At 42.4% G+C, this 18,627-nt stretch overlaps 1 protein-coding gene across 4 annotated transcripts in view; it reads left to right on the forward strand.

Annotated features, from left to right (window-relative positions):
• Positions 1-18,627, forward strand: part of GLB1L2 (galactosidase beta 1 like 2) — a 2,046,079-nt gene that overhangs the window by 733,924 nt on the left and 1,293,528 nt on the right. For all 4 annotated transcript variants that reach the window (XM_044081172.1, XM_044081170.1, XM_044081169.1 and 1 more), the window contains exon 2: positions 6,772-6,969. In XM_044081172.1, the coding sequence (XP_043937107.1) occupies positions 6,803-6,969 (167 nt within the window). In that variant the 5' untranslated portion in view covers positions 6,772-6,802. The remainder of the gene's footprint in view (positions 1-6,771; positions 6,970-18,627) is intronic.

Genomic DNA, 18,627 nt, shown 5'->3' on the forward strand with positions numbered 1-18,627 from the left:
CAGGTGTCCTTAAATTTTTTTTTATGGTGTTAGCTCTGCCAAATGAGATCTGGGTATCTAGCGCCAAGCATTGTGGGATAAGGGGAGGCCACGAGCCAGTAAATAGCTCTCGAGCTTTAGTAGATGGCTCCGAACCCAACCAGCAAGAAAGAAGGTGAGAAGAAGACAACTAACATGGAACGTTATGGTAGGTACATAACTTCTTATTTTCAGCTATTCTTCTGAAGTTAACTTCTTGTTCGATTGTTAAAATGTATACATCTAGACAGTTACAATAGTGTATATGCATTTCTGCTCAGTACTTTACAAAATATCTTTTCAGCATACGTCTATACAATATGGCGTACAGTTCTGATACATCTGTAATACAAGCATTTTATATGAAGCATGTTCTCATTCACAGATGAGACACAATTATTTACAAAATTCCAGATAGCTGGGTTGGCAGTATCTCCTTTCATGACTCCCCACATTGATGGATCTCTTGCATATCCGCGAAACAATCATCACCAGAATTACCCATTCTAAACACTTGAACCTTGCTTGTGATGTAAATAGGACTTGCTAGAGAGACAGGTATGTATCCTAGAGACAACTTCTCTTCTGGAGTAGGTCCCCCATCTATGTGAAGCAGACTTCCTCCCTAACCCAATTCAAGTCTAGTACGTCAACAAACAGTGGGGGGTGGGGGTACTAAGTTCTGCCAACTGTGCAGGCTAGCTGTGCTGGCATGGACTTCACAATAAAAGCCCATTTGTCCTTTCAGACTGTTTACATTTTATAAGACAGTGTTCTCCCAGATTAACCAAGGTGGTCCAGGGAAGGCCCTCACAAATGGATGTTGAACATATCTTTCTGAACATAGTCCACAGATGCAGTATTCCTCAAGTAGAGCTGTTAGCGTCATCCCAGAACAGGCCACTCAAGATGTTCTGCTCCAGGACCCCTTGCCTCCAGACCTGGAGAACAGACATCATGTCATTCTCCTGAGGGGTCAGGGGCATTCCTCTGTCTCTCTCCCCTCCTCCTAATCCCAAGGTTTCTTCTGAAGGTCCAAAGGGACAACTCAAAAATCTTGCTAGTGATCCAGCAGCATTAGATCCCCTTCTCTACCTAGCCAGGAGCCATCACTGCAGGTTACTCCACAAAGTGGACTTGCAAAGAAAAAGGGCTCTCTGATCCACCCCAATGGTGCAGGCTCTCCACCTGACTCTTTGGATGATAGAATCTTAATCCTTTTTAGGCAATAGAAAGTCTTACATCTCCAAGTGGGAAAGTTTCCATCTGGTATCTCAAGAATGAAGATCCTCTCTGGGTGGGGATTTAACACAATCTATCTTATTTGTGTGAGTTACTCAAGAGGATGAGCCTATTCCTCTATCAGTGCAGACTTGTCTGCTTTTTCTGCCCACATGTCTTTAAACCATCATTTGCTATCCAGAATTGAGGTCAAACAGTTAATGAAAAGGTGTCCTTAACTTTAACATACCTAGGAGGGCTTGTTCCGCCTTCCTGGAATCTGAATTTTGTTTTGGAAAAAATAAATTTGCTACCTTTGGAACCAGCAGCCTCAGCCTCGTTAAAATTATGTACCTGGAAAACAGTTTTGCCAGTTGCTCTTAATTCTGCCAAAAGACTTTTAAGCCCTAATGGCCATCCATCCCTTCCTAATCCATAATGACAGGGTCTCCTTAAGGGCTATTCCCTCTTTTATGCCAGAAATAGTAAATGAGCTTTCACACACTCAGGCCATCCATTTGCCAGCCTTCTTTCCTAATCCACAGAACAGAGGTGAAAGACTCCTCCATTCCCACGGATAGCTAGGATTCTACTGAGACGAGAGAAAAGCTTTCTGGAAAACTGACCAGCTGTTAGTCTCCTAAGATGGTAAGTTGGGTAAGTCAGTTTCCAAACAGACAGTCTCCAATTGAATCTCTAGATCCACCTCTGTATGTTACTCCTTGCACAGCAAGTCTGTGTCTCCCCGTGTGAAGACTCATTCTACCAGAGCAGCCTCTCCTCATCTGGGACTACCTTCAGAGGCATTAACTCCAGATGTTTACTGGAGGCGCACTGTTGGTTGTCTGTTCACAACTTTACTAGACACTACAAAGTGGAGGCATTTCTATGCCTAGAACCTCCTGTGATGCATCTGTCCTTCTAGGTCTTTCTTCTGTCTCCAGCCCATCTACACTTAACAATCTCTAGCTCGAATACTGTAATGGTGATCCAAGAAAAGGAATAATACAGTTCTGTAAGAACTTACTATAACAATAGATGCCCTACTGATCACTGTTGCAGTGTTGCATCCCTCTGTCCTTCCCGTTTCTCTCTTTTGTGGCTTCTCTGTACCTTATGAACAGAGGTGGGGTGGAGATAGTTTCCTGCCCCTCTTTTTGGCTTGACTAGTTCTTTATTCAATTGATGATTCAAATGTTCTGTTGTGCTGTAGTTTTAACCCCTCATCTACAAGCCATCAGTTACCTTCAGTTTATAAAGTTCTGTGGACTGAGGTTTCATTCCTCGAATACAGTCCTATATACAAGCATTTCTGCACCTTCATTCCATCAGTTACTTTATTGATAATTTCTGGCAGTGGCATTCTGAGAGTCTGTGTGCAATATGATAAATATTCACTGTGGTAGTCATAAGCTAAGATTGTAGTTTATCCCTAGATGCATACTGCTGCATTGATTGGCAAAGTGTTATGCACACTGTACAGTGGTTTGTGATAATCATCTGGATAAGTTAGTCTGTACTATACATAAACAAGCATGTAAACATATTTATTTGATTCATCATCAACAAAATGTTTTTATTAAAGTCACTGCAAATACTGTTGAGTGTGGTCCTCACACATGGTGCACATTAATTCTCTCCAGTAGTTGCTCACTTTTCACAAACAGGACATCTTAAAATTCTTTTCCTGACTTCTCAGTTTTTAGGGCGTTCTATACCAGGACACAACTTGATACTGGAGCTAAAAAAAACAGAAGTTCTCAATGCTTGTTTGCATTCGTTGCCTTCTCTTTACATTATAAATGCCTTCCTTTGTTAACCGTATTTATTCCCAACGTTTACCATGTCTCCAGAATATTTGGCAATCCTCATAGTATTCAGTTGTCATCATCAGTCTTTGTTTTCCTTTCTAACACAGCATTGCTGATCATTCACAGTTCATTATTTCTTTGTATTTTATTTTCAGAAAAAATAACAAACAATATGAAACCATTAGCAACATATACATTACTAAGGCACACTAAAAGAGAATGTGCCCCAAAAATGGTCACTTTTCCCAAAACCCTCTACAGTGTTTCTGGACATCCTAAGCATTTTCTCTTCCATCTTCAAACCAACCTTCTCTTTCTGAGTAGTTTATCCTGTTCCATATTCCCACTTCTTATGTATACACTTATTTTTGCGTCATCTTACACATCTCCACTCCAAATCCCTTGTATTTTACTCGTAGTTTACATCTCTCATTTCCAGTTTAACTCTTTACATTTTCTGTTTCATCAGCAATGACACTAGGGCATTGATTTACTCTGACTTCACCTTAGTCAAGTTCAAAAGAAAAGACTCCTTGATCAAACAGCTTTCAGTAGGTTTTATGCCTTTTCATGTTCCCCTTGTCAAACTTAAATTGTTATATTTTGAGATGGTAGGGAACTACATGCACAATGTGTCTCGTTCTCCTCCCTCACGACTCTAGCATTCTCCAGAAGCACATAGGAACCCTTTTGACAACTCTGGCTGTTGTGTATAAATATCAATGGAGACACTTGCATGCTAATTTCCTAAATTTCCCTTGCTCTGTAGTGTATCTAAGAGCTAGAGCTATATATCCCCATTCTTTAATCATTAAGGGTGTATTCAATCTTCCACTCCATGCCTGCTTCAGTTTTAAGTACATTTGGATACTGACTTAAAATATGTTTTTCCTAACACACTTTTCTGAGAGCCCAGTAATGACCTTGCCTCAAATATCAAGCCTACAGGTATTGATTTACCATCCTCTACTTCCTCCCATCTATTTTCCTTGCAATCCACTGAGACCCCTAAATAGTTAATACATTCCTTTTTCTGCAAGTTGAATTCTTCTTTCATCTCATGCCCTGTTTTATCTCTTTCCCCTTCATTAGCTGCTCCTAATGCCTTGGTTATTTATTCTTTTTCCTCAAAATATCCAAGGCCTTCTTTGTCTCTTAACTTCTCACTTCCCCTTCCTATAACCTTTTGGGAATATTGCATTGCCAGGGCCATGTCTGCCTCCAACATTTTTTTTTTGTACTCTGCTTCACATAGCTCCCAGTTTTTTGTATTTGTTTAATTTTTTTGAACATGCTACTGGTTTCTTAAGAATGTACTCTTTCTTTCAGTGTATTTGTTGGCAGTTACTTTTTAGCTACATTGTTTCCTCTTTACATCTTGTCAGCTTCTGCTGAATTCTTCTTTTATTAGTTATTGTTACTAATATGTTTTTTTTAATTGGAGTGCTTTGTTGGTCTTCTGTATGCTGACATGCTTTTGTATTTATTAAGCTGTACTTATTTTATGAATAGGTAGTGCCTGAATGTAGGACCTTGTTTTCCAGTGTATTTACCTACTTAAAATATGGATGTTACTGTACAGCAGTCAAGGAGCACATTTTGGTGGCGGCAGGAGGAAAACTCCCCAGAACCGTATGTGCCAGGCCCTGACAGCTCATACAGAGTAGGTGCTCATGAGGACACGGCTGTGGCACATGTAAGGCCAGCATTGTATTCACTACATATCATGGTCCATACCCATACATGGGGAACTAGCGTGATGTAGCCCAAATGCTTTGGTTCCCTCACATCTATGAATGTCGCAGTTTCTCCCATTAGAGAGAGAAGCCTGATGCCAGCAAGGAGTTTGTTTATTTTAGATAATCTTCTTAGGTTTTAGAGAAGAACAAATTTCAGGGTCTGGGCTGCAGAACAAGCATTCACTTTGTGAGTTGCAAAGAACCTGTATCCCCTGGTCATCTTCCCGTTTCTTTCATATATATCTTGGCAGCAGAAGTTGTTTGCATTCAGAAGTGAGCCATTTCTGACAGCCCCAAAACCATACTGGACAGTGGAAAAGTATTCATCATAAACGGAACATGAGATGTGTTTTTTAAATATTTTTGAGAGCTAAATGTCCCTGCTGTAACTTGGTCACTTTCATGAATTCAGTGTGAAAAATTAAATTGCTGCTTTTTTTGTTGGAGGGATGTCAGATTTTTTTTTAAAATTGTGCTCAACATTCCCCTTTCCCACAACATGTGCATTGCATTCAGTACCAACCTTTAGCCATACCACTTATAAGATCCCATCCATGTCTATGCTGCCCAGATTGGGATGCATCTTTGTGGAGAGTGCATCTCCTTGCCTCCACTGGAGATGCTTCCCAAGTGTAGTCTCTCCCCCAAGGATGTATAATTGGCTTTGGCCTCTTATTTCCATCTTCCAGTTGTCTTCTCTTAAGCTAGGCACATTACTCAAGTTAGTATTGTTGGCACCATGTTCATGGATGACATAGGTTTAATTGGAACTTGAGATCATCATCCTGTTAAATACAGAATCAACATCATGCTTACCCAATGCAGTTTAGTCTGGCCTCAGAGCTGCCATTGAATTTCCTGATGCGTGTTCCTTCTAGTACAAGACAAAGTGGTGACTGGTCATCAGACTGCACCCCCCCAGCAGAGTAATGACTTTCAGAAATCTGTCACTGCCATAGGACAGACAGTACCTGAGGAAGGTTGTTGTCATGTAACAGGTACTTAAGTAGGAAATAGCATCTGCCAGGACATTGAGGTAAATTTTGTTATGTCCCTTGCTTGGGGTGCTGAAGACAAAGTGTTTTACCAAGCAGTTGAAAGACAGTGATGGGATGGCAAGGCAGATGGAGAATGCCCATGCTACACTTGGAGCAAGGGGAGTGTTTTACTGGATGGCTTCAAGGTGCACGTGTGTGCTTGCGCATGATGTGTGTGCGAGTGTGTGTTATGTTGCACTGACAGTTTATGCATATGTCTGCAAGTAAAAACAAATCCTACCATTTACATTTTGCTACTAGTAGCTGTACCTCACACATGATAAAAGGTTTAGTACTACATGTGTTTGTGGGCATGTGTACTTTGCCAAATCATTTTATTCCTCCTTTGTCTGTATTGCTGAGTTTCTGATTTACAGGAACAGATGGTGTCAGCATATTTGTTAACATTGCAAGCTGTACACAGTGTACAAAACAGGCACTTGCTCTGAAAGCTGTAAACAAACCTTTTAGTTAATTATCAACCTGATCTGTAGTGACAATGAAATTTGCAAAGTCTTTGCTGTTTTTTTGTCAGGTTGGGAGATGCTTGCTCTGTTTAAACTGCTGTATTTTGTTTTTTCATTCAGCAAAATTGAGCATCAGTCTTTCATGGTTACTCCATGCTTCACAGTCCTCTGATATATTGAGATGATTTCAGTGCTGAAACAGATTTGAAACCAGAAGCAATTGCTAAGCAGTTATTCAGATTTTTTAATAGAAATGCAGAGCATGCATCCTTTTGGAAATTACAATTTTAAGACCATTCTGATGTACAGAATGTTTATATTCCTCATTAATTTTTAAGAGATTTCTTATTTTAGGTTAGGATTTAACAGTTTAGAGTTTTAGCCGATTCCTTTCAACATTTGTGATGTGTAAACTACAAGAGTGGATTGCCAGTTTGCGGCTATCATTCATATTTACTTTTTTCCATCCTGGACTTAGGATCAATTGGAGTGGCCTTACACCAGCCAAAATGTCCAGAAGAAATCTTGGATTACAGGCTGAAAGTGAAGACTTCACACTGGAAGGGGAGAAGTTCCGGATTTTTGGAGGATCCTTACATTATTTCCGAGTTCCAAAGCTATACTGGAGGGATCGCATGTTAAAGATGAAAGCCTGTGGCCTAAACACTTTGACCACGTGAGTAAAGTCCGAGTCTATTGTTTTCATGCTTTCTTCTGTTTGACTTTTTTACTTTAGTATGCCAACTCTAGCTGCAGTTAAGTATAATGAAAGGTAAAAATGTGCTTTTGTTTAATTATTATTATTTTTTTTATCTTTATGTTTTTTGGCCCTATACCTGCTGACCGTCAAACTTTTCACTCATGAGACACAGCCCATTCCACCCTGCACTGGTGACTCACCCAGCACAGTGTGACGCAAGCCATCCAGGGTAGGCCATCATCCAGGTAACCATGAGGAGGCTTTGTACAACTGCTCACCCAGAGTCCTGCTTTCCTGCTTCTGTGGCCCCTTTTCACTTTAAGTCTGACTTACCACCCAAACCAGGGACCTATAGCAACCAATCATACTTGTCACTGGTGGAGAACTCCAAGATGTATGCCTCCCTCACAAGCTTCACATCATCTAAGATATGAGCAATGAGAGCATATTCTGTATGACCCTAATCCCACCCCAGGTGGTGGCATGTGCACCTGAATTACTGCAGGGGATTACCTGTGACGCTATAGCTATGCATGCAAGCTCACCTGCATGAAAAGACAAGGGGGGTGCACTTGCTTTCTTTGCTTCTGGCCCCTGTATACAGCATAGGAGTGGTAGAAGAACCTGTCAGGAACCTCCTAACCCTTATCCTAGGATGTGAAAGCAATAATTACTCATTTCCCATCCTCTTCGCTGATCTATTTCAGTACCCGAGCTGCTACTTGAACTCTGGATTATACTCTTTGCTTTTTCCCTCTCTGTCAAAAAGCTGGGATGAAAAAAATGGAATTTTGTTTTTACTTTTCTTTTGTTTTTTCAGATGTTGTTAAATGATAAAATGTTCTATAAATGTTTGTCTCTTTGCTGCCCCTTGCCAGAACCCTTCAGCCTTTCCTGAAGCTATGGCCACTTGCCAGGTTGATACCAAAAATGGGCATTTTAACTGAGCTGCATTGATGCATGTTGATGAAACTGACACACATTGAATGGCAGTATGAAAGCAAGATGCAGCCAAATGCCAGTGTACAGTAGTGTTGCCACAACAGACATGCGGAGGCTTGGCGAGGCAGATGCCCGATTGTCATACATAGTAGCATTCCTCTGCCAACATATGTACAGTACACTAGCATAGCCACTCGCAGCTCTCCATGGCAGTAATGTATTATTGCTCCAGTGCAGGTTACCTAATGTGTTGCAAAAGCCACAGGCACGGGCCCTGTACCATGAAGTAGAGTTGATGTTCTGCTGCTCTCTTGTGAATGATTCAAAAACATATAATCAGAATTACTGCTTTTGCATAATTTCAGCACTATAAGCCTAGAATAGTGTATTAAAAGCCTCTGCCCCAGTTGTGGTGCTTATTATGCTGTCAGTACTGCTGTAGAATAGCAGGTAATAAAGATTACTGCAGTGTTCTATGCATTGAAATGCTGATTACTGCAGCTTTGGTAAGGGAACAGAAGCCACCAGCAGGGAGAGATGGCACCCAAGGGTACTCATAAAATTTTGGAGGGTTTTCTCAATAGCATCCTGCAGATGGTACAAACGATAACACAAGGTGGTTGGAAAGGGACTGAGCAGATTGGGCACAGGCCCATCCATCACTAGCCCACCAGATGGACTACTGAATGAAAGGGTTGGTGTAATAACTACACTGGGTTGCAACATAAACAAACAAGTATGTATCTGAAGGCACACCTCTCAGCTGCTGGAGATCACCTTACATAGACTGTAAAAGGGGTGCGGGAGGCACAGTTGCTTATGGGGCATGCTGCAAATGCATTCAGTGGTACTGTTTCCTGAGAAGAGAGAGCTCTGTATAGGCAGATTACATACCACATGTTACACCATATTCTGTTTCCAACTAGGGTTACTTTGGGGGTGTGGCATGTGAAAGCACAGTATAGTCGCCATGTCATTTGTTGCAGACAGCTGCAGCATGGGGATGGACTGTTGCAGCTGATGAGAGAAACATATGTGCATGAACAATGTCAGCAACTAGAAAATCCCATCTGCAGAAAAAGCTGTTACTGCAGGCTCTGTGGGCAGGAGACGTGCATTCTAAGCACTGACACTGCTGACAAAGCTTTCCTGCAGTGTATGTGGCACTGTCTCATTATGGATTTGAATGCCGTTAGTGGGAACAGCAGATCCACTGCAATGTCACAGACCAGTTACTGCGTGTTTTCACTACAGTCAAGTCACTGCATGAGAGAGAGTGGCCACAGGTTGGGGTCCACCATTACAGTCCCCCCCACACGCACACTGACAGAGGAATTCTTGGTATCTGCCTGGAGACAGTGAGATGACACTAATACCTGGTGGGAGTCCCAGATGTTGCAGCTGGACTGCTGGCAACATTGTAGGTCTTTGCTGGAGATGCACCAAGTCAGCAGCAGCTTAAGGCACTAGTAAGGTTTAGGGGCACACCACTGACATGAGTTTTGTGATGGTAAACCTAACCATGTTTGGGATGCAGGCACTGCAGCATACACCTAGGTCCACAGGTCTTTATTCTGTGTATTGCATGCTTCCTGAAATGCTGTTATAGCACTGAGGTTTAGAATTGTCACACATCTTCAGTTGTAAACATGAGTGCCTGTCTGCCTTAATAGAAGAGGACAAGCTTTGGTGTCTGACAGTGATGGCAGCCTACCCATGGCAAAGTCAGATAGCACAGTGCCGCTGGCAGTTATTGGTACATTTGAGGCATCCCACCATTCACATCCACTGACACAATTGGGTTGTCAGTGGAACATATCCCTCTCCACTAGGTATGGACGAACAAGTCATCTCTGGCAGCCCAGCACATGGTGGATAATTTTCCCCAGCTCACACAGCAACAGCAGTGGGCAGTGACATTACCAAAGAGCATAAAGACAACACTAAATAGCAGCGTGTTGGTGGACATTGGTGCCATGTCTCAAACTCACTGCCCTAACCTAGGTGTCAAACTAGGTATAAATCAATGGATGTGCAGTTCATTGATTCATACTCTGGCAGATGCCACTGGTGTCATGGCAGAGATTAGCATACTGCATGGGCATGCATGTCAACATATATCATCATCAACCCACTTTTTTCCATTGTTTTACATATTGTTGGGGTGTTGTGTCAACTGTCATCATCTCTGTCTCTATTCAGTGCCACTCTCCTACATTCTTCTACACTCATGCCTGACTGTTGCAGGTGGTCTCTCTCAGAATCCATCCACCTCTTTGGTGGATGTCCTCGTTTACTCTTGCCTTCTTTCTGCCTTTCACAAATCATCTTCATGACACTGTCTTCTGCTTTCATGCACATGTGCACGAACCAATGTGATTTGATTTGTTTGACTTTTTCCTGCAGTCGGAGCTGCTTTAGCTTCCGCTCTCATGTCCTCATTTCTTCATCTGTCCCACACTGTGCATCCTACTGCCCATCTCATGCACTTCATCTCCATCACCTCCAGCTTTCTCAACTGCTCTGCTTTTACTGCTCAGGTTTCTGCACCATGCTGTAGTTCAGGTCACACTACTGTTTTGTGCACCTTGCTTTACAGTTTCATCGGCATTCTTCTGCCATGCACTACCCTGACACTCTGTGCCAGTTGGCTACAGCCCCTCTAATTCTAGCTTTCACCTTATTCAACTTCTCTTCTCCTCAACCACCCCTCCCATATACTTGAAGCTATTAATATATTCCACTATTTTCCCTTTTATCTCAGTTCTCAGCTTCTTCTGATTTCCCTCATTTCCTGTCATTGCCACTGTCTTATTTGTACTTAGTTTCATCCCATGTGCCTTCAGTTTTGCTTTCTATTCCCCTATCCTTTGCTGAAGTTCTTGTTCAGAGTCTGCCTGTTACACCACATTGACTGCATACTTTGTTGATCTGCCCCCTCTGACCTGTTTGCTAATGTAATCCATCACCAGTATGAAAAGCAGTGGGCTCAGAGCTGAATCCTGATGCACACCCACTTCCACTGGGAACCCATCTGTGAGATTGAATGCTGTTTGTATTTGAATCCATAGGGTTCTTGTACATAGCCTGCAGTAATTATACCAATGTTTCTGGGACTTTGAACCACCACAGGACTGCCAAAATCCACTTTCTTGGGACCTTGTTATGGTCCCTCCAAGTCTAGGAATACCCAGTTGGACTCTTTCCTCAGCTCTAGCTTTTTCTCAAGTGTCTGTCTCACTGCAAACATCAGGTCAGTTGTGCTACATCCTGATCAAAGTCTGAATTGTTCATCTCCCATCTTGCTTTCTACAACTTTATTCATTTGTCACTCGCCCTTTCCAGAAATTTTGTGCTGTGTGAGACATTTGATACCTCTATACGGCTCACAGTTGTTAATGTTCCCTTTGTTCTTGAACACTAGCACAGGTATACCTATTTTCCAGTCATCTGGCATAAGCCCTTTTCTCCATTCTGCTTATGAGTACCCTCGGGTGCCATCTCTCCCTGTCTTACCCAACGTCTTAATCATATGTGCTGTGACTTCATCTGAGCCTACTGTGTTCCCTGACTTCATTTCATTAACGCTGTTCTTACTACTTCTATGGTGGGCTACTCCTCCTTTTCATTGTACGCTTTGTCTGGGGCAGTGCAGCTTATGTGGTGTTTTCATCATTCAGAAGCTACTGAAAGTAATTTTTTCCATCTGCCTTTGATGTCCTGTGGACTGGTGAGTAGGTTGTTGCTGGCATCCTTTATGAAGGCTTTCTTTTCTTTATCATTCTATTTCTGCCTTGCAACCTGATATAATTTCTTTATACTGTCTCCCAAGTCACTTTCCAGAAGCTGGTAGAGTGTCTGTGATGCCTTGTTCCTTGCTGTTGCAAATTCTCTCTCAGCCTCTTTGTTAGCCAACCTGTATTCCTTCCTAGTCTGATCCATCTTTTCTATCTCCCACTTTTTCCAGCACTCCTTCTTTCTTGTGATGACTTAATGGACTTGTGCATTCCACCATCAGCTTTCTTTATGTACCTTATTTCAATACCTGGCTGGATCACATATCTGTTCTATAGTCCTCACACATGCTGTTTTGAGATGTTGCTATTCTTCTTCAGCTACACCTACATACATCCTTTTCTTCTTGAGGTATTAGAGCCCTGAGTAATTTGTTGAACAGTTGTGCTTTTTCTCCAGTCAGCTTTCAGGTCTTCAGCTTAGTCTCTATTGACAATACAGCTGAACATTGCTTGTAGCTGTGGTCCTGTTGTTTCATTGGTGTTGACTTTGCAGCTGCTGATTCTACCCCAGTGCCCTTTCTTTACTAGGTGGAAGTCCACACGAGTTACATGTTGGCCACTCTTGTATTTGATCTTGTAACTGTCTTGTTGAAGTATGTGTTGGTCCCCATCAATCTATTTGCCAGACAGAAGTCTAGAATGGCTTCTCTTTTATTCCTGTTGCCCCACCTATGTGGACCTAAGCAGTCCTTGTATCCTGTTCTGTCTGCATTTAGGTCACACATTATCAAGAGCAATTCATGCTGTCCTGCTTTGTCTAGTAGGTCCTGAAACTGCTGTCTGAATGTACTGTCTTCCTCGCTCTCACAATCCTGCTGTGAAGCCTAGGGCAGTATTCATAATCTCAGCCTATCATTTCACTCGAGTCTGATTGCAATGAGCCTGCCACTAATTCTGATGACATCTTTCACTGTCTTCTGAAGCCTCTTCACCACCACAATTCCGACACTATTTCTAGCCTGTCCTCCTCCTGAGTAGTAGACTATGGATCCCAAGCCAAGTGTCTTTGCTGTATTGCCCTTCCATCTTATCTCTTGGATACATAGGATGTCCAGCCTCCTCTGTACCATCATGTCATCCACTTCTAAGCTCCATCCTGTTATTGAACCTACATTGAGTGTAGCCATTCTTAGTTCATATCTGGCAGGTTGATTGGTTTTACTTCCAGCTTTCATTCAACAGAGCTGTCCCAAGTAATAGCTGGGCAACTGGACACTGACCGGTAGCTTATTCACCCAGTGCTGTTGGGTATTATGGCAGGTACACATTGGCCAATAGGAGCACATACACTCTTCCTACTGTTAGCATGGGTCCCTGGTATAGATCAGAGTAGGATGGATCCTCAACTCACTTATCACCAGCAAATGCCTTTGCCCATTTGGCAACATGAGTCAACACAACTGAATCACCTAGAGCCATATTTTATATCACTGAATGGCTAGCTCTGCCATAGTGAGCAGTCTGTGACCTGTGTTCTCTCTTGAGGATGCTGCGCATTACAGCAGATAAAGAAAGCAGTTGGACTGTACAACTTTTCCCCCTATAGGGCACCATCTAAAGTCTGTGCTGTTGCCCACAACTCCATTCCTGGGTGAGTTTGAGATGGAAACACTCAGCAGACACACACGGAAAATATGGGAACTCCATAGAGGCATTGGCCGGAGGTCAGGCTTGAACCTTGTACCTTGTGCATGGGAAGTGAAAACCTTATACTTTGACAACTGGTCTGTTTACATGAGGGCCTGCAATTTCTGCATAGAGCTGTGGATCACAGGACAGTGAGTACATCCACCTGCTGAGTTTTTTATTGATGATAACTTGGCAGGTATTTCAACCCCCATGGAGTCTCCTGGTTCTCCTGTAGGTATCTGCTTATTGTCATGTTGTGCAGCATTGCACAGACAGCAAATATTTTGCTGCAGGTATCTGAGCATACTGTACTGCACTACCAGAGGAATGTAGCCAGTGGAAGTGGGGCTGTCTACAGTTTGAAAATATACTTGCCAATGGAACAGGTCTCTGGGAGTGTCTCATGAGACATGGCTCAGGGCATATTTATTTAGTTAGCTACTTGTACTTTAACTGTGTAATCAAACTTGCCAGAGACCCCTTCCATCCACAACTGGGGCCACAGTGACAAAGATAATGTAACAAGTAAGAAATACACTTCAGGATACAAAGAATTTGTTAACCGCATTGGGTCCAGCTGGGCTTGAGGCCCATTTTCAGTGGAGACCCGAGGAGAAACCCCCCCCCCTGAAAAAAAAAAACGCAAAAACACAAACAGTTTACAGAGAATCAAACTTCTGAGTAAAAATATGGTCAAAATCAGTTATACAAGAACATTAGAGAGACAAAGCAGAAATGCAAACACATGATATATACATATCAATATTTTTACAGACTAAAAATATATTTACATATTTGCAAAACGAGTTAAGTCCAACAGTATTGATTGTAGAGTTTAATAAGTATCTGCAATAGTGGAGTACTTAGCTGTATGTGGAGGGACTGAAAAGGTACATAGTAGGGTTGTGGGGAGCTTAAGTAGGGACTTGGCAAGGACATATTTTGGAGTTAAGAAGATGAAGTCTGAGTTTTTCTTTAAAGTGGAATGAGTGAATGATGGAACAAATGTCTCTTGGGAGTTTGTTCCAGGCTTGGGCAACGGAGTGTTTATATAGGAGTTTGCCATCTATTTTTTGGGGTTGGTAGATTTCTAGTAGCTGATTAGAGGTATGGAGAGTCCGTGGAGAAGTGCAGATAGAGATGAAGGAAGAGAGAGCAGGGCAGGATGAAGGTTTGTAAAGAATGAAGTGTAACATTTGAAGTTGTGACAGCAGTAGAAGATGGGGGAATTCTAACAAGTGGAGAGTATTTAGGGCAAAGCAGTGATGTGTATTGTATGGAGAGTTTGTGATAAATGTAGCTATCTTGTGGCAAGTTTGTTGGAGGTTGTTTAAAGTAGTAGTTTGGATATTGGCGAGTACTGGGGCAGCATATGGAAGGGAGGGGAGGAGGAGAGCTTGTGCAAGGGAGAGTCTGGCATTTGTAGTTAGAAATTTTTTGTTGCAATACAGTAAACCAAGTTGCTGGTGAGTATTTTTTATACTTTGGAGGATGTGTAAGTTGAATTTGAGTTCATCTATGATGACCCCAAAGTTGGATAACAGTGTTGTTAGAGGAAGTAATAGTAAAGGTGGATTTAACGTGAGATAGAGATTGGGGGAAAATAATAAGAGTTTGGTCTTTTTAGGGTTGAGAATGAGTAGATTCCTGGACAACCACTGTTCAGTGGATAAGAAGGCATGTTGAGTAAGAGTGTGGCGATTGAAGATATTGTCTGAGATGGAAATGAGAGTTGAATCGTCTGCATATTGGATGAGGGAGGATAATTTACAAGAAGATATCATTGGTAAAGGTATCAGATAGGAGGGGACCCAGGATAGAACCTTGTGGTATCCCCGGTTGGGACAGGTATGAATGGAGAAATGGAAGAGAGCCATTTAACAGATTGCTGCCTGCAGGATAAGTAACTGGAGAACCAGGCAAGGGAAGAAGAAGACAGACTGAGATTTGCAAGTTTAGATAGCAGTAGGGGATGAGAGACTGTATCAAAGCCTTTGGAAAGGTCAAGGAAGAGACATGATGTGAGTTTATTGTCTAGGGCTTTGTCAGTGGTATGTGTAAAAGATAAGAGGGCAGTAGCTGTGCTTTGGATGGAAACCATGCTGAGTAGGAGTAAGGATGTTATGCTGGAGGAGTTAGTTGAGTAGTTGTGGATACATTTTTCGAGAATCTTAGAGAGGGGAGATAGAATAGCTGTAGGTCAGTAGTTAGATGGGTCTGAAGAGTTTCCACTTTTATGCAGGGGAATAGTAAAAAAGGGTTTCCATAGGGTAGGGATGGTGGATTCCTGAATAGATCTGTTGATTAGTGTAGATATTGGATAGGCAATGGAATCAGCAGCAAGTCTGAGTAAGTTAGGAGGTAGATTGTCAGTGGAGGGAGAGCAGGGTTTGAGTTTGTGAAGAAGAGATTTGATGTAGGAAGTAGGAACTGGATGTAAGAGAATAGTTAGTTTGAAGGATTGGGAGGGGTAGGCAGAGAAGTTTTGTTACAGTTGGGAAGGTATGAGTGTTTGAATGGTTTCAATAAAGTGTGTATTGAGAAGAGTAGCAGTTTCTAGAGGAGATGTATTTGGGTAGGGACAGGGAGTTGAGGGCAGCCTGGAAAGAGAATTTTGTTAATAGTATACCAGAACTTTCAAGGGTTGGATTTGTTATTGAATTGGGCAGAGTTATAAAAGGACTTTTGTCATTATTGGTTTGTTTTCTTTGTAAGATTTCTGAGGTGTCTATAATTATGTAGCAGAGGTAATTCCTTTTTGATTCAGGTTTTCCAAGCTCCATCTCTTTTTAGCATAAGGGACTTAGTTTCTTTTGAGAGCCAGGGAGCATGATAGGGTTTTATTCTAACCTTCCTAGAGGGAGCAATTGAGTTTAGGGTATTCAGGAAGATGCTATTGAACCTAGTAACTGCGTCATTGAGAGAGATTTGTTTAAGAATTGACCAGTCACTGGTGGATAGAATAGAGCTGAATTGGACTACATTAATTTTTTGGCAATCTCTATAAAGGTGGGATTTGGGGGGTTGGATGGTGTATCTAAGGACTGAGGTGGGGAGGTGGTTGCTAGGTTGGATTGGTAGGGTAGGGTAGTGGTAGTGGTGAGGGGAGTTGGTGAGTATCCAGTCAATTATGGAGCCGGAAGATGAGTTTTTTTGGAGGCAGGTGGGCGAAGATATCAGTTGATGGAAACCATGCAAGTTGATGCTGAGTTGTGGAGAGTCAGTTTTAAGTTTAGACCAATCTAGGTTAACATTGCCTTAAAGTGAGGGTTTCATAGGGAATATTGTGGGAAAACCAGGATAAGATATTCTCTAAAGTGGATGAATTGTTTCCAGGAGGGATAGAGATGGTGGCAACAGCTAATTATTTTGTAAGGGTTAAGGTGAGAATTAAGGATGATGAGTTCAGCTGGGTGAAAGTCGGGGATGGGTGTGGGGAAAAGTGAGAGATTGAGGCTATTGGAGTGGAGGATGGCTACACCACCCCCTTTTTTGGGAATCTATCAAAGGAATAGGTATTATAGCCTGGTGGAAGAATTTCATTGTTTGTGATATGCGGCTTAAGCCAGGTTTCAGATAAGGAAAGGATGTGAGTGTTAGTATGCATTTTTTCCAGGCATGGAAACTGGTGATTTTGTTGGTTAAGCTTTGAATATTTAAAGAGTATATTGTCAGGTGTTTGGACATGGATGCGTTTAGTGTAAGAGGCTGGGTATGGTGAAAGGTGTTTGGGGAAGGAAGGTAGGTAGAAGATAAGGGGGGTGTTTGAATGAGGGGAGAGGGGGAGGAGCCAGGTTTGGGGGTGAACATCTCCAGATCTGAGTAAGTTATTAGTGGAAAGAGAGAGTACAGAAGTACATAGATGTAGTTTGTGTAATTTGGGTTTAGATTTGTAGGTAGGAGGGTGGATTTGCAATATAGACAGTTTGTGAAGAGAAGAGGTAGATAGGTTGAAAAGGGTTGGGGAGATATGAAAGTAGGAAGGTGTACAATGAGTGTCAAAGGTATAGGTTCAAAGGTTGGTACTAGGCTATCGGCCCTAGGGCCTGTACAAGCCTAGCCATAACAATTCCCTGGATATTTCTTCCCACAGTATTTACTCTCCTGGACCCCTGTCTAGCATGACGACTGACGTGATCCCCGGGGTGAATTTCCTATCTCCCATCCAATCATCTAGGTTCTTTTTGAAGAGGGCCAAAGAGATGCTCTGCTTGACATGTATGGGCAGTCTATCCCAGAGTCTGGGGAGTCTCCGGGTCAGGATCCTATCCCTCCAACATGTTTTGTTCATCGTGATGACAAGGTTTAGATCTCTGGAGCGTGCGTCTCTGAGGGATTGGGATTTCTTTAAGTGTAGCAGATCCAGCAGCTCTGGGTTTGACATGGCCTTGTATGTTAAGCAGAGATTGCCTGTCAGTAGGCGATATGCGACGGAGTATAAGTGGAGTTTTTTTAGACGGTCAGCAGAGGGCATCTGCTTTAGGCATGTGATTCTTTTAGTGAGGTATTTCTGTGACCTTTCCAGTTGTTGCAGATGTCATGAGAGGTACATACCAAACTGGGCATTGTATTCTGTAATGGGTCTAATGAGGGATGAGTGCAGTGGGGCAATGACCTTTTTTCTGGATGAAAAGCCCTTGGTGATGAGGTGTGCCACATAGAAGGATTTCCTGACTGTTGTGGTGATGTGTTTATCGAAGGTGAGACCACTGTCCACATGTGTCTTTAAGTCTCTTATTACAATTTTGGTGTTTAGTGTACTGCCACCTATGTGGTAATTCACAGGTACATGTTTTTTCCCCAAAGGGGATAACTATACATTTCTTGGCATTGAGCTGAAGCCCATGGCTCTGGCATCAAGCATCTGTTTTTGTAAGTCCCTTTTGTAGAATATCCACATCATTTGGGGATTCAATAATGGCTCCCAGTTTGCAGTCATCTGCAAACTTTGTTAGCTAGAGTCCCTTAGAGTTGGCCTGCACGTCAGAGAAGTAGATGCCAAACAAGAGCAGTCCCAGGACTGAACCCTGAGGTACTCCACTTGTCTGGAGCTGGATTTGGAGTAGACTACTTTTACAGTGTGGGTTCTGTCAGTAAGCCAGTTGGCAACCCATCGAGTTACATAGGGATTAATGCCCAGCTTAGTAAGTTTGTCTAGGATTCCAGAGTGGTGGATGGTGTTGAAGGTCTTGGCGAGGTTCAGATAGGCTGTGTGAACCATCTTACCCTTGTCCACGGCTCTGGAGACTGATTCAAAGAAGTCATT

The sequence above is a fragment of the Protopterus annectens genome, chromosome 8.part0, assembly GCF_019279795.1.
Source record: "Protopterus annectens isolate FY-2018-M chromosome 8.part0, PAN1.0, whole genome shotgun sequence".
In the NCBI taxonomy this organism is placed as follows: domain Eukaryota; kingdom Metazoa; phylum Chordata; order Ceratodontiformes; family Protopteridae; genus Protopterus; species Protopterus annectens.